General features: G+C 49.3%; 1 protein-coding gene across 1 annotated transcript in view; it reads left to right on the top strand.

Moving 5' to 3' along the window:
* ATF6 (activating transcription factor 6) overlaps nucleotides 1–15,466 on the top strand; it is a 98,507-nt gene extending 83,041 nt beyond the window's left edge. Inside the window, exon 16 of the mRNA XM_064515742.1 lies at nucleotides 13,488–15,466. Coding sequence (XP_064371812.1) covers nucleotides 13,488–13,696 — 209 coding nt within the window. The 3' untranslated portion in view covers nucleotides 13,697–15,466. The remainder of the gene's footprint in view (nucleotides 1–13,487) is intronic.
* The last annotated feature ends 350 nt before the right edge of the window (nucleotides 15,467–15,816 follow it).

Here is a 15,816-nt window from a genome sequence, read left to right as displayed (position 1 = left end):
CAAAGCATCAAGGCTCCTAAATCACTTGCAGCATGTAGGAGAATGTATCTGAGGATGTCTCCATCCTATAAGTCATTTTAAAAATGCTTCCCTTCTGCTTTCTGAGCTGCCATTGAGGAATAAAAGTGGTCTGGTGAAGCTAAACAAGGGAAGAATGAGAGCTATGGTCAGCTCTTGGCTAGACTTCACTGCAGCAATTGATTACTAAGCGTGGACTGAGAAACGTGGAGACTGCTATTTTCTGTGTGCAGTCACGGACAAGCAGCTCGTGAGTTACTGTAGTTCTGCTGTAGTAAAGATCGTTTGCTAATGTCACGAGTGTGCTTCACTTCTCATGCTCATCTAAAGCTCTGCTTTAGAGGTCAGCATGGACATCTTGGGAAGAGACTTCATCAAGGAATTTAGCCATGGATTTTAGTCATATTGTAAGATGTTGTTGATCTCACTTCTGTTTTTCAAAGTGGTGTAAAAGCACAGTTTATCAAAACAGAACATCCCCCACCGAACTTTCCTACATTTCTTTGAGCGTCATCACTGTTTACATTCAATTTTAATCAGAAGGTTTTGACAGATTTTATTGTCTTTGAGAGATTTTGCTCTCCCTAACCATTTTCTGTTAATATGTGTTGAATTTGACAGGAAGGAGAAGATAAACTTACTCAAAAAAAGTATGAAAAAAATTGTTCTGTGCACAAAAATAACCAGAATCAGTGTCACTTGAGTTCATGTTTATTTAGTTAGACAGGAAACGATCAAGAAATGAAATCATAAAGGCTTATTCCCCAGTGACTTTTCATAATGCTCTGTTTACCTAAACTGCTAAATGAGTAACCTATTTTTATGTATTTGAAAGAACAGGAAGATGATTTCAGAGGATCTTCTGTGCCTTTTTGCCCCTTCATTAATACAAAAGAGAGTGTCTCTTGAGTTTTGTGTGATGTAGCAGGACAAGTCCCAGTGTGATTGGTCTTCCCTGTGCAGACGGTGTAAGTGCTGTAGATGGCATTTGCTTAGGAACACGCTGTTCGTGAAGGGGGCAGAGAATGAGTCATAAATTAATTGGACTTCATGTTTAGTATTTCAGATGCCAGTGTAGAATTATTACACCAGATTGTTTTTCCATATAAAAGGCACATTATATAAAGTCCACGAAGTAGAGGGGAAAAAAGCCATGACGTTAGCTGCCAATATGGGTATAGTTCCAGAAGGAGCCAAGTTCTGTTCTTAGAACTGAGTGAGTGCGAATCTCCCTGCAGAGTCTATCTTCTAGGCATTCATTTAACCCTGGATGCTGATACTGCAGGGTAGGCACGCTCTCCCACCAAGCTTTACAGAGAGCACTGTGCTGAGAGCTGTGCTGCAAACGGAAGAGGAAACTTTAATCCTAATCTGTGAGATTGCCTGCACCATCTCAGTGATACTGAATTCTCCTTGTGCAACACATCAGAATTCTAGGCTCGACTCCAGCTACTTAATACATTTTCTACGTGTTGTAAATTTAGGATTACATAATTCCTCTTAGTGTTAAATTATAGATGGCAAATACAATTTTACTTTTGCAACAGGCCAACTCTAGTTACTGGTATGTCTGTATGTCTGTAGTGATCTGAAGCATAATTACCTAATGAGCTCACCCTGTAAAAACATTAAAAAACTGCAACAGAACTGGTAGAGGAGGTTCACATTTATGTGTTCTGTCTTGAGAACATCACTGGAGAAAACATAGAGATTAATAAAAACACAGCAGTCCAAGACAGTCTTTTTCTGTGTTTTGACTGCAGTCTCTAAGGAGACTGCAGGCAGCTGGGCTGGGAGGCCTTTGCCTTGTTCTCGTATCTGTCGTAGTCTTCCACACTGCAGCTTTCCTCGCCTGCTTCATACAGTCCGCCTTACCTACAGCACATCCTGATAATGGTGTGTCCTTCTGGTGTGATCCTCAGCAGCGAGCAAACACCAGGGTTGGTGTAGGAACGCGTTTGAAAAATGCATTCTGAGCATCTGAAGAACTTTTTCAATTTCAGTTATCCTCCACTTCTTTGTAAATTGTCTGCCTCCATCCTGACTCTTACTCGGAGATAGCCCCAGATGACGAGATCGTGGTGTACGCCTGCACGGCACAAATACCCTCCGGGTAAATGTTGATGAAGGGGTGATTGAAATCTGAGCTGACTTTCTACAAAAGAGGACGCAGCTCGGTTTCAGAGCCAGAACTCATATCTTAAACCAGTAAATCTCTCATTGCTATAGCTGTGAGATAACACAGACAGAGATCTCTGAAACGAACTTATTTTTATTAGCATGCCACATTCAGATAGGCACTGTGCAGCGTATGTGTATGATTTTTTTTTTTTTAATAAACTGACAAATGCCTTGAGTCACAGAGGCTCACATGGAGGAAAGGGCACACCCCACGCAGAGAGAAGCTTCACAGAGATGGTGTTAAAAATACTCTTCTAGGAGCAAGGGCTGGTCACAGTATCTAAATAAATGAGGTAATTTTATGTATCCAAGTGAGACAGGTGGAAAATTCAGCTCACTCTTTGGATACCATCCAACCTAAAAAGACATTTGAACTGTAAGTGAATACAAGCTGTCACCATCCTTCACTCTTAAATCAGTGAGACACTTTAACGCTAGAGTACAAATGATATTGGGTGATAGAGTAGGTCCGTGTCAATGAAGAAGTGATGCTACCTCTTGAAAAAAACTGCAGTCAAGTAATGATATTAATTGTGTCAACAAGTGCCTACAAATTGAAATGATAAAGTGCATACTACAGTAATGTTCAACTCTGAAGGCAAGGGCTACACAGTGATGAGAAAACACATTAAAAATAAAACCAGTAAGGTATAATGCTGGCAGGTGGTGTGGGGGTGGATTAAAGATTAAAAGCTCAGAGCAAGTCTTTAAAATGACCCCCCAAAAAGCCGACATGGTTAAGTAACAGAGTAAAGTAGATTGTTGGAAGTGAGGAGACAGCTCTTAAACGATATACATTGTAGCCAAATGAGGAAATAGCAAAAAGAGTACAATTTCTGGCAGACTGAAGGTTAAGCTGTAAGAAGTTAGGCCAAACAAATATGTTGAGGAACAACTTGCTTGAAGCATAAAAAATAATAAAACTGTTTTTCAGAGGAACCCTGCCAGGGAATCTGTAGAGCCTATAGAGGACCAAGGTGTAAAATTGCACTTACAGTATGTCAGCACTGTAGAAGAAAAGCTTGAAGAGTTCTTGTGTGGTGTTACCACCTGAGGGTATATAAGAAAGTGGCAAACGAGGCAAATCTTCTTAAAACAGCCCCAGGAACTGCAGAGAATCAAGTTTCACTTTTGCACAAGTTGGTTGAATCTGTGCGAGCTGAGAATGCTTGGACACATGCACTGAATGCGCTTGTGGATTAGTATCTCACTAAAAGATATAAAAGAAAAGGTAGAAGCAGATGGGCGGGTTTTGCAATGAAGGGGAGGTTACCCATACACTCCCATGCAGATCCGTTCTGGGGTCAGTGCCCTACAGCATAATTGTACATGATCTTGAAAAGGGAGAAGAAAGAGTCCAGAGATAGAGTTTGGAGATGTTACCTTATTATTTAAGATAGTCAAATATAGAATTTCTTGCTGGAAGATCTTATAATAGAATGATAAAACAACACATGAAGCTTGGTGTGAATAAATGCAAAAGAAATTAAGTGGGAAAGATGTTCCTGACTAAATATACAGAGTGATAGATTTGAACCAAGCTGTTACTGTGTGGCAGGCAGAGTACGCAGTAGTCTCACAGCAGCAGGCTCTTTAATGACCACTGGTACTTTGTGGAGAAAGCCACAAATACCAAGAGGGCAGCTTTGTGCTGGGTAATGAGAAATCCCCCTCCTCTATGTCCATGCCCCAGGAAAGCAAGTGCTGGAAGCTGCCTGGAGCTGACATCCCTTGCAACCGCCCCCGTCTCGTCCTGCCATGTCGTGTTGCAGCCTGGAAAGGGGCTGTGGTGCCAGTGGGGAGCTGCGTGCTGTAGGCTGTAGCTCTGCTGCAGGCTGTACTGCAACCTTTCCTCCAGCATGCCTCTTCCTCTGGGAGGTTATTGTCTTCTTCCAGGGTGCATTTTTTAAATCCATCGCCTGAGTATGCCCAAGCCCTCCATCCAGACATCCATCCATCTTTTGTCGATGCTGCGTTAGCATACCCAGGAGCTGTGTACAGCAGCAGTGCTGGCAGAGCACACCAAGCTCTCACGCCTCATTCTACACACACTGCCCACCCCTCATCTGCACGGAGAGCGTTTCCCTCGCTGCACACCAGTCCAGCCAACCCCCTGCCCTCCTCGCCGTCCACCAGCCCACACTGCTGAGCAGTCCCCAGCTGCTGAATTTCACCCACAGATAAACGTAATTATGGCTGAGCTGTGTAAGGCCCATATTGCTCTGTAGGACAGAGGAATTTGTTCTCTTTAAGTGACAGTCCAGTGCACATGAACACTGGTGGACTCGCACCCTTAGTGTCAAGGCCAGAGAAGGTTTTCCAGCTCGGTCTGGCAGATGTGCCCAGCTCCAGCTTCCTCCCTGTGGCATCCACAGTGGGTGCAGATGTAAACATGCCCAGGCCTCTTGGTGATTCCCCTCCTGCACTCAGGCAGAGCCGTCCTTTACACGCTGCCCTGTGAAAAAAGTCCATCTCGTTGTGGGAAAAAAAGCCGCTACTGCAATCCTTTTTAGGCTCCTCTCCTGTGCATAGTTATTTGTCTTAAAAGTGAGCATGTCTAGTTTTGTAGAGCATGCAGGGAGTTTGTTTGTAGTTTTTGTGCCTGCCAAGCAGGCATGAGATGGTTCTGCCTAGTGAAGTTGTTCTCTCTCCAGCCTCTTTCCTTTGTTTTTTTCCCAAGAAAGCTTTCTGTGCTTGAACAGTATTGCTTTGCCCCTTGTCTGTCTTTTCCTCTTCTTCCTCTCTTCTTGTTTGTTGCTGGCATTGTGTAAGCTGCTTAGGTTTCAAATATGACCATCCTACAACAGCGATATCCTAACAACAATAAGCATATGCGTAGCCAGTGCTGTCACAAATGTCTCTGTATCTCCAAGAAATACTCTACCCAAGGGAGCTTTGTGTGCCTGGAAGGATCACCACTGCTTATTCATACCTTCTCTTCTCAAGATGGCCATCAGCTTGCTTTACAGATCAACAAGAGCAACTAGGTTAGATCCAAACCAGGCCCTCTCCTCTGGCCATGGTCAGCATCCTCCTCCTCATAGAGGGAAGTGACTGTGCAGCATGAAAGACGATTTGAAGGGGAGGTAGGAGATAGTTGTGAAATGGTCCCTGATAGGACTTTGGCTACATGGGATCCAGTGTTTCTGGTCCTGGTCCTGTGCCTTCCCTGGGCACCAGGAGAGCAGACACGGGGGCAGTGCTTGCAAGGCTGCTGCTTCCCTGCTCCTGCCTGTCCCAGCAGATGCTCTGTACACCCATCACCTGCAGCCTCCCTAACTTCTTCCAAGCTCTCGCCCTCAGCCAAGTCTGTGGAGGACTTTATACGAGAGGGGTGACAACGTGACTGTGTGCTCACCACAGGTTTTCATCAAAGCACTAGGAAAGCAGCCTCAGTAGCTGCTGAGAAATGGGGTAAAAAAGGTTGGAAAGAGGAACAGTGCCATTCCTGTGTTGCATATAGACCCAGCAGCCTGGCTCACTGTTTGAGAGGTACTAAAAGATCTGGAAAGCAGAAATGCCCAGCATGTCATTTAACCTGTGTCAGGGATGAAGGACAGCAGAGTCCACAGAGGTAAGACAATTGCAGCTGGTTTGTTTGGAAATAGTTCAGAACAGACATTTGCTTTTAAACAGAAAAGCTAGTTAGGTTGCGATATAACTTTCTCCCTAGCCTGACGTAATCCTGTGTAACAAGTAAATCTGTAAATATTTTAGAAACCCTGCTGTGTTGTCGCAGTGAGTGTATTTTTAGTCTTTGTAGCTGTTACAGTAACATTGCTTCATTTATATACTTATTTGGTAGTGTATACCAACCCTTCAGATGGAAACATAGTCCAGATGTACTGGGAAGGGCAGTCAGGGCTGCTCAGTGGAGATGAGATGGAAGATTTCAGAAGTTGCAATACGGGGAAAGCTCCCTGAGTGGTGCTTGGGGACAGCCCAGCCTGAGCTGCGTGCAGCTGGTGCCCTCAGCTTTCGTGCAGGTTGCATTTTTCTGAACTCCATGCTGCCTTAAACATAATCTCTGTTTTGGGACAGGGCAGGTTGTAATATGAGTTGTTTTGTCGTTTCTTGCTAAAGCATTTTTTAAGCAAAACTTTAGCATTGCCAGCTTGGCACAGCTATCACAAAGCAACCAGATACAGGCACTGATCTGATGGCTCTTTGAAAGCTGCCGAGATTCCTGCTGGTTTGATAGATGGACGTGAAGAGCAAGTTTTAAGTGTAAATCAACACTGATGTCCACTGTTTGGAATTCATTGTGGCAAAGCACAGTTTCTTGATAGAAGGACATGTGAAAACCATAAAAGGTATGAACATTTTTCAGCAAAGATGGGTGTAAAAGAGTTTTCATATCATCTTACTCAGAAATAATTCCCTGGCACCTAAATTTTACATTAACTAAATGAGGTTCATGGATAGCAAATTCACTCTACTCTATTGTCTATGAGGGTTAGATGGTTGTGTAGACTTCTTACCATATATTTCTAACAGAGACAGGTGGTTAGATTTGGCCAAGTGATTTCCCTTGCTGTATCTTACCAGAAGAAGTAAAGACATGTAGTCCAGATCTAAATGGTCAATATTAGCTTAACTGTGTGTTCACTGAGCACAGTGGGAGCAGAGCTATGCAGGTACTGACCACTTTTGGAAGTCTCCTACAGTAGGCACATGTGTTACCTACCTCAAAGACAACTGGGGTCTTAGAGAAGCGTCTGAAGATTGGGGGATCTCAAATCAGTGGCCTAGGCCCTGAATTATACGCTGTTGGCCAGACCATTTCCTTACTTTTTGCGAAGTCCGCTGTGGGACTGCCAGGAGTAAGGTGAAATTTGTGGTTGATTTAGTAGAGTAGGGCTCTATCAATGTACTTAAGGCGTGAGTAGATTTTCAGAAAGCTGCCAAGCTTTTCAGTAGTGTTTGGTTACAGCTTCAAAACACTTTGCTGTTGATTTTTCAGCAAGGTCAAGCAGCATATTCAGGGAGACTCTGCTCCAGCCTCTCTGCAGATGTGCAGTCTTCAAGGCAACTTTCTTGCAGCAAAGCACTGCAGGGATAGTGCGTATAAGTGGAAAAGGATAAATTATGAGAATAACTTGTTCTTGTCCTATGATTGCATCCATAGGGCCAAGTAGCCCACTGACATTTATAGAGTTTGGGTCTAGAGAGACAATTCACATCACCATTTGTTCTGACTTCCTGCAGAACAACACTAGAATTTCATTGCCTGCCTCTCAAGTCTTCTGACTTCTGCCACTTTCTAAGACAGCATCTCTTATAGGAGATACCTGGTCTCAAAGATGGGCCTGGAGCTCTTTTTTTTTTTTTTTTTTTTTTTTTTTTTTTTTTTTTGAGCATGTTACCAATGGAGAAGTATCAGCTCTACTGAAAGGAAAAGCAAGACTTTTGATTTTAAGCCATATCTAAAAAGCCAGTTTTGAATATCTGATTTTTCAAATATTAGAGACTCTTTGACCATCTTCAGTAATTTGTGACAATAGTTATTACCATCAGCCTTATTTGCTATTTTTACTTTGGACTGCTGACTTCAGCTTTCATCGACTGGATTTTGCAGCATGTTCACTTGTAAGAGGAACTGCCTTAAACCCGAGAGAGGAGCCCTGGGGCATTAGACTTGTGTTCCCTAGATCAAACTGACATACGGCCGGGGGGGGGGGGGGGGGGGGGGGGGGGGCGGGTTTAGTACAGCCCCAGGCAGCCAGCTTTTTTGAGAAGGTGCAGTCAGAGAAGGGCAGTGCTTGGCACAATAATGTGCCAAATGCTGTTCTGAAATAGTCTATCTATCCGATTCATGGCTCTTAAACCCTTTTGACTGAGCAGTGCTAACAAATAATTAACTGCAACATAAAGGCGCCTTTTGGCCTGAAAGGATAACTTCTTACTCATGTTCTGGAGTTTTATTCTGAGGCTATATACTATGAAAGGCTGTATGTTCTGAACTTTAAAGAGAAGTAATAAATCTATTTATAAATCCAGACACCTCTACAGGAGATCTGTTCCCCTGTTTTCACTTATGTAATCCAACAACACATCAGTCATAGATAATTCAACACAATAAACATTCGAAGTAGTTCGGTGTCTGGGTTGCTCTGGGCTGGCAAGCAGCCCTGTGTAATGCACGTTGGCAGTGCTGGCCTTCCAGCCAAGGAACGAGTGGCAGCAGCAGGCAGAGACATTGAGCTTTCAGTCCTGCCTTGACGGACGTGGCTTGCCAGCATGCGCCTTCCTGCACAAGGCTGTGAGGTTTGGTGGGTGCCTATTTAGGCAGTACAGTACATGGCTGACCTGAGTGTTGAGACAAAGTACTGGTTCAGTACACCAACCTGCTGCAGATAGATAGCCCCAAAGATGAGCCCTATGCAGCTGCAGAGACCACAGCTGTTCAATGCCTCTCAAAAACCCACCGTATGCTGCACTGGTGTCTCCAAGCTGTTGCTACTACCAGACTGCCACACAGGCACGGGAAGGAAAGAAGGCTGGAGGACGCAGAGAGCGGTGAAAAGGGCTTTATCTGGATTTTATTGAGGGCCCTCTCTCTTCAAGGCATTTCAGACCAGTCTCCCTGTGTTCTCGCGCATCTCTGGGAAATCAAGTCTCCTAGAGAAAGTGACCACAGCTTATAGCCCAACTCAAGGCCTTCTTCTCAAGGTGCCTATCTCTTCTCTCCTTAGTAGTTCATCTCTTGGCACTCCATCAGCAATGCCACTGACTTTACCCTGCTTCTTTCCCAAGGAAGAAGAAGTCTGGCTATATCAGCCCAAGCCCTCTCCCACTCCAGCAGCCTGTGGGGAGTGCAAGCTGCTTTAGATTTGCCTCCCTGAGACAGCTCATGCTGTTACAGCAGGGCTTCATAGAGCTTTGTTGTGTTCACTTGACTTGTCCACAGAAGGGATGGTGGTGGAATCACTGTCCTCAGGAGACTTTGGTTATTTTTAAAAGATCTGCTGTACTCCTAACTCATGTTATCAAAGGGAGGCAGGAATTATGAGACAAAATTGTTAGCCTTTCCTGTGCATGAGGGCGGACTGGGGGAGGGGGGGTTGGGGGGGCGGTCCTCTGGCCTGAGAACTGAGGACTGTGCTCCGGATATTCCCCCCCCCTTTGCAGACAAGAGATGGGAACAGCATTGCTGAACCTCTGCTGAACGTGTCTGGTTGCACAGCCATTGGATTTAAACTGATCATCAAGGAAACATGGACACCAGGTTTCTCACTGTCCTCTGAACTATTGGAGGTGTTTGGGGTGCAGTCTTAGTTTGTGGCAAATATCAGTTCAAATCACCCTGAAAGGGCTTATCCCGAATTGCACTGCCCTGTCTTTGTCATGGACAAAGAGCAGGTAGACAGTCGCTGCAATTCAGTTGACATATGTTGGCTTCGCTGTGGATTGGGGCTCTGTTATGTTAGATTAAAGTGCACTCTAACGTGTTTCATTAATGAAGAGCCACCTGCAGCCCCCAGAAATGCAGGAATGCAGGGCCAGAAGGGAGCATGAGTGACTGTGAGTCCCTGTGTCTGGGCTGAGCTAGGTTCAGGTGTACCTGGGTCATATCTGACAGATGTTCATCCAGCCTGTTCTTAGAAACTGACAGTCACAGAGATTTTCCTGAGATAGTCCAGTCCAGGCCTTATATTTCATTGTCATTAGAAAGTTCATCAAATATAAAGCACCTTTTCTTGAAATTGAAACGGTGATTTCTGGCCTTCTCATGCTGTTGGCTCGCACACAGTGATGCTCTCCAGGCCTCAGGATTTTTCTGCAGTGCTTCTGCCCAGCCCCATTTTGTACTTGTGTTCCTGAAGTCTCCTGAGTGTCTATACTTCACGCTTGCCTTTCTTGAAATGTAGCCTGATGATTTTGGACAATATCTGTCTTTTAGCAAAACCATAGTCTAATCCAGTGCTCCAGAGTGGTTGAAATCTCTCCAGGTCAGCATCTTCCAGAAATCTGATAAGTATGCTCTCTATTCCTCATCCAGATCGTGAAACAAGTAACTGGAACCAAACCCAGGATGGAGCCATGTGGAATCATTTTTGAAATGCCTGCCCGTTTGACAGTGAACTAGTCGTTCCAAATATTGACTTGTGTTGACTGCATTAAGGTCATATTTGCCTGTTGTTTTGCTGAGAGTCACGTGGGTTTATGCAGCGCATCAGCCCCGCTGCCATCTGTGCCAGGGTGACACGAGCTCCCATGGCGGTGAGGGATACTAGCACTAGCACAGTTTTCAGCCTGCTCTTTCGTACGTGTTGCTTTGAGCACAGCTGGTCCAGATGCCCAGTAGCATCACTGCCCGGTAACTGCTGCTCCTGCAGAGAACCTCAGCTCCTCCCCTAAGTCATTTTGGTGCTAGTAGTGGTGAGAGGGGCCGCTAGGACTGCCTGTAATGGGAACTGAGCCTTTCCCTCTGCTGTCCTTGTGCCTGTGAGTAGTGCCCCTTTGCAGAGGTTCCCTGCAGCAGTTCTTCATCAACAAAACCTTAAGCCTTTTAACCTAAAAGGTGGAAGAAGCAGAAAACTGTCTTTAAACCTGACTGTCCCTCCTGTGCCGGCATGCGCAGAGCAGACCGAATCCCAGTTCAGTCGCTTGGCTGGTGTCTGAGCCAGTTGTGTAAGTCCCCTCCGCGCCTGCTGGCGAGAGAGGCTGGTTTGGGGCACGTTTCCGCCCAGTTGTCTCAGCTGTAGTGGCCTCGGAAGACACAGCGCCTCTTGCCCAGGGCAGCAGCTCAGACCGCAGCGTTTCAGAGCTGTAACGTGCTGAGCCGTGGCGGTGGAGGGAGCCGTTGTCGGAGCTGGGAGAGACACAGGCTCCTGGCTTCCGCTGGCAGCTGGAAGAGAGCGGCTGAACGCGTTCCCATGCTCTCCGCTGCCACCCACACGGAGCACAGTTCCCTCGCTCACACACTCTGCGTTCTGCTATTATTATCATTATTCTCTGTGCTGTGTGATGCCAGGGAGCCTAATGATAACCCACTGTGCTGGCCACTGTGGACAAACTCAGGAAATTCTTCCTGCCTCAGGGGCTTACAGAGGGATTTTCCTGGCCCTGGCCTCCATCCCCTCCCACTTCACCCACTTTTGGCTTTGGAGCACCTTTTCTTGCATAGCCAGGGACCTTTCAAGCCTTCATCTCTACAGCATTAAAGCTGGGTTGTTGTATTTTCAGCTTGCTGTGTCACATGGAGCCATTCAGTTCCTACATGCTCTCGACACCCCAAAAGCCAGGCTCTTCCCGCTCCTTGGCTTTACTTAGTGCTGCCCGTGCAGCCCATGTCCTGAAAGGTCCCCGGCCCTGACTCAGCTGTCTCCTGGTGCTGGTTTTGGGTCTGGCCAGCCCCAGCTGTGATCCACCTTCTCCTTTCGCTCTCTGTGGGCAGCGCTGGCTCTGGGACCCACAGGGCTGTTCCAGGGAGGAGCAGGAGCACCGGCTCCCTCCAGAGCCGAGCACTGCTAGTCCTAGCACCAGAGCTGCATGGGCCTTGGGCACGTTATTCCTCCTCCTCACAGGTTTCCCCTGCTCCGGGTCTGCCCTGTCTCAGTGCTTGAGCGGTGCTGGCACCACGGCAGGACCATCCGCCTGCCAGCACCAAGGCCAGCCTCCACAGCCCAGTCCGGAGGGTGGCTTGTGGGAACCAAGAGCAAATCCAAAGGAAGAGACAGTGAGAGAGAGGCAGCAGAAAGGGCCCAAACGGGGGACGCAGCACCTGAGGCTGCGGCAGGATGCATCAGCCCCACCAGAGCCGGGTTAGCGGGGCGCTGGGGTCAGCAGGCTGCGCTGCGGCAGGGCCCCGGGGAAAACTGCTCCTGGCCCCAGGCGCTCGGTGGCACATCCAGAGCATTTTCCATTTCATTTCTGCAGGTGGGAGCTTTGATTTCCCTCGCAGGCCCTCAGCCCCCTAAGCAAGGATTTGCTCCTGCTTTTCATTACTATACCAGACATATTTGATCTAACGGCTTCTACAGGTGGCGTGGGGCACAAGAGGGCCCAGCTGCAGTTGTCAGCTGTCGTCCAGAATCAGGGTTAATCCAGGAAGGCAGTAAAAATTAGTAATGTATATTGCATTCCTCCAATCCATACGTTTTCCATTAGGTGATCTTCCATCCTCTCAGCACAGAAAACAAGCCCTGCTGATGGCAGTCAGCGTTTCTGACTCTGAAAAGCAAGGACTGGTCGTGCCTGGAAATCTGATCGCAGCTCTCGCATTCCTGGACACACTGTCTTCGCAGGGAATAGTCTCCCACCTTTAAATCCAGGCCACATGCATGGCCAGTTTCGCGGCTGTCCGGCCTCTGCCTGCAAGCCCAGGAGCCTCTGCGGCAACGGCGGTGCCCAGCCTGCAGCTCTCCTCGCTGCGCTCCCTTCCCCTCCCTGTGCCTGGGATTTTCCCAGGGAGAAGGTCGGCCCCAGCGTCACCAGCAAGTGGAGCCCCTCGTTCCCCTTGCTCTGCTGCGTTTGCCAAGGTCAATTGTTGCAGCATTTGCCCTGCAGTGACTCCAGGCAAATGCTTTTTGATGGATTCTTGGGATCAGGGATGGCTATCAGACAGTGGAAGCTGTCACCCTCTCCTCCTTAAGCCCTGCTCACAAATGTTTTTCCCAGCTCAAGTTTTGTGGTTGTGCCCATCGTGCTCTGCTTGGTCGCATGTTTCTGGTTAGTGCCAGGAGGCTGTGCCACGCAGGGTGACGCACATGCCATGACGCAGGGCGAGTACCACAGCTGGGTGAGCATCATAATGAGGCACAGTTAATTCTTCAGAAGGATCACATTTTTTAACCTTTTTTTTTCTATAATTGGTGAAAAAATTCCTCTAGATCCTCGGTAGCAAGAGGATTACAGAATCCTTAAACCAATAAAAAAGAGTGGGGAAAAAGATCAGCTTTCTTAAATAAGCCCTACCTTTAATCACCCCTGTATTTTAGCAGCTCTTGAACAACCGTTTGGAAGTAAACTGTATGCAATGCAAACTTCATGAGTGTGCAAATAAAGAAGTGAAAAGCTAAGACATTAATTTCCAAGTGTGACTGCACGTGTGGACTGTGGCCTGGGCCCTTTGAGTCTCATTAGCAGGCTGGGGCTGCAAATGGCTCCATGTGTGGCACCGCAAAAAAAAAAAGGAGGGGAGTGCCCCTGCTCTTGCTGCTTTGGCTCGGGCTCCCACGCCACCCCAGCCACAAAGTGTCCCAAACCTTGCTCTTTGGTGCAGTTGGGTCAAGGCACCAGCAGGGCACTGGCCTGCGGGGTCACACTTCCTTTTCCTTTTGCAGAGAACGTGATCAACGGGCAGGACTACGAGGTGATGATGCAGATCGACTGCGAAGTGATGGACACCAGGATTCTCCACATCAAGAGCTCGTCCATCCCTCCATACCTCCGAGAACAGCGCCGAAATCACACCGACACCTTCTACAGTTCGTCCCCCTCGGTCCCGGAGACGCCCCATGCCCTCAGGGCTATCGTCAAGTCCCTGCAGTAGCTGCCGGTGCCTCCTGCACCACCCGCACCCCCCGCAAGGGGCTGGTCCCTGGGGCCGCTGGTGCTGTGGGGCTCCTGGCACTGCTGAGCGCGTTCCTGCACCCGGTCCCACCAAACAGCCGGATCCCCACCCAGCCCAGCTGCAGCTGGAGGTTTGTGTCACCTCCTCGCCAGGGCTGGCCTGGGGCCCCCGCGCACTGCAGCGGCCCTGGTGCCCGGGAGCAGGGCAGGGGCGCACAGGCCGCTCTTCCCACTCATGCACTGCCCAAGCTGAGGTTTTTCCCTCCACATTAAACCATCTTCCAGGTCTGGTGCCAAGTGCTGGGGTCCTGCTGCTGTCTTCCCGAGCCCGCACCGCTGCCTAAAGCTTGGGGCTTGGCCCAAGGGTGATGGTTTAATGCAGCACATCTATTTCTGAAGATTTTACTGCTGTTGTTATTTTATTTTTTTAAAAGCTATTTAATTCTCTTCACTGCTAACAGCCTTCTGAGCTGTTCTGCCTGCTGCGGCACAGCCCTGCGCAGCGGGGCAGGGAGGCCAGGCAGGCCCTCCCCGTGCTGCCCTCAGCAGGGGTGCTTGGTTAGGTGGGACACCGGCACAGCCCTCCCTCCCGCGCTCCGGCCCCTCGGGCGAGCGGCCCCGCCGCGGGGCCACATTTGCACACCCTCGTCTCTGACTCGCCAGCACTGACACGTTCCCGTCGCCCTGCTGGGGAGCCGGCCGTTCGCCCCCAGCACTGCGCTCCTACGGGCGGCTCCTGCCGAAGTCACATACCGCTCTCACAAAAGCCTGCTGCAAAGCTGCATTGACTGTTCCCAATTTTCCTCGGCCACGCTCCAGGCCAGAGCGGGGCCGGGGGTTCCCGTGGCGCGCACAGGGAAGCACGTGGCTCTCGGCTGGGGTGAGCAGGCAGCAGAGCATCGTCTGGTCGTAATGACTTCAGCATGTTACATTCCCCTCCCAACAGTTAGCACAGAAGATGATGAGCTTCAGTTTGCCAGATAATTGGCTTTCCCTCATCGTCTGAACCACTTACTGACTGGTGTTTTTTTATTACTATTATCTGTGTGTATAGCTGTTAGGAAATAAAAGGCGATCCTGCAGAAACGCAAACAGCTTGGGGGGGGGGGGGGGGGATCGCGAGGCAAAATACACCCCTGTACAGTATGTGCCTTGCAACACTTCGGAAAAGTTTTGCCCTTTGCCACGTAGTCAGCGCGAGCCGCGCAGGCCCCCGTCCCCTCGGTGCTGGAAGGGCTGGGAAGCCGCCGGGCTCCGCCGGGTTTTGGCTGCGCTCCTCGCACCAGTTCAATTTTCCTGGCCCCGGCCCCACCTGACTGTGGGCCAGCTCACACAATAGTCAAAAATAAAAACCCCGGCCGTGCCCCAGCGAGAGGCACGCAGCTCCCCGGCCCCGGGCGGGGGCGGCCGCGCAGCCCCGCTCCTCACCCGGGAAGCACCCGGGGCACTGCGGTGGCCGGGGGGGACCCGCCAGCAGCAGCCGAGCTCCCGGGTGAGCACCGGGGGCACAGAGCTGCGGCTTGGCCCCGGCGAGGCCGGCATGGCCACGGCACCTTGGAAAGGGCCGGTGGCGGAGGAGCCTGGCCTTGGGGTGGGCGCAGAGCGGTGCCAGGGGCACTGGGGGTGCTGCTGGCAGCCCCGGGGCCTCATCCTGTCACCCGAAGGCAGAAGGCACCTTCGGGCCCTGTCCTGCTACCTGCGTCCTTAGCACTGAAGGCAATAAAATGGTTCTCTTTTTTTGTTAGTGTTATTTTGCTTGGTAATAGTGTTTTTGCTTCAGTGAGAGACTAAAAGGCAGACTCAGTCCCTGCAGCTGACAGACCCGCAGTCTCGTAGGGGTCTTGGGCTGCTCTTGGCTGCCCTTGGGACACCCCGCACGTGGGCACAGCCCTGCCGCTGCCCTTGGAGCCCGGGGCTGCCAGCCCAGGGGCTCTGGAGGCTCTTGGGCTGGTGTCGCAGTGCTGCACCAAGCCCAGGGGCTAACTCACCCCCCCCCCCCCAAAAAAAATAAGTGTGCTTGCTTGACCTAATGGTGCCTTCCAGCCCATGCAGCTTGATTCAACTCAATCTGCAAGGTGGCAGCCCCAAGCGCCCCAAAGC

The sequence above is a fragment of the Dromaius novaehollandiae genome, chromosome 8 (genome assembly GCF_036370855.1).
Source record: "Dromaius novaehollandiae isolate bDroNov1 chromosome 8, bDroNov1.hap1, whole genome shotgun sequence".
Lineage (NCBI taxonomy): Eukaryota > Metazoa > Chordata > Aves > Casuariiformes > Dromaiidae > Dromaius > Dromaius novaehollandiae.
Note: the sequence above shows the minus strand (reverse complement) of the source record. Positions and strands in the feature narration are given on the sequence as shown.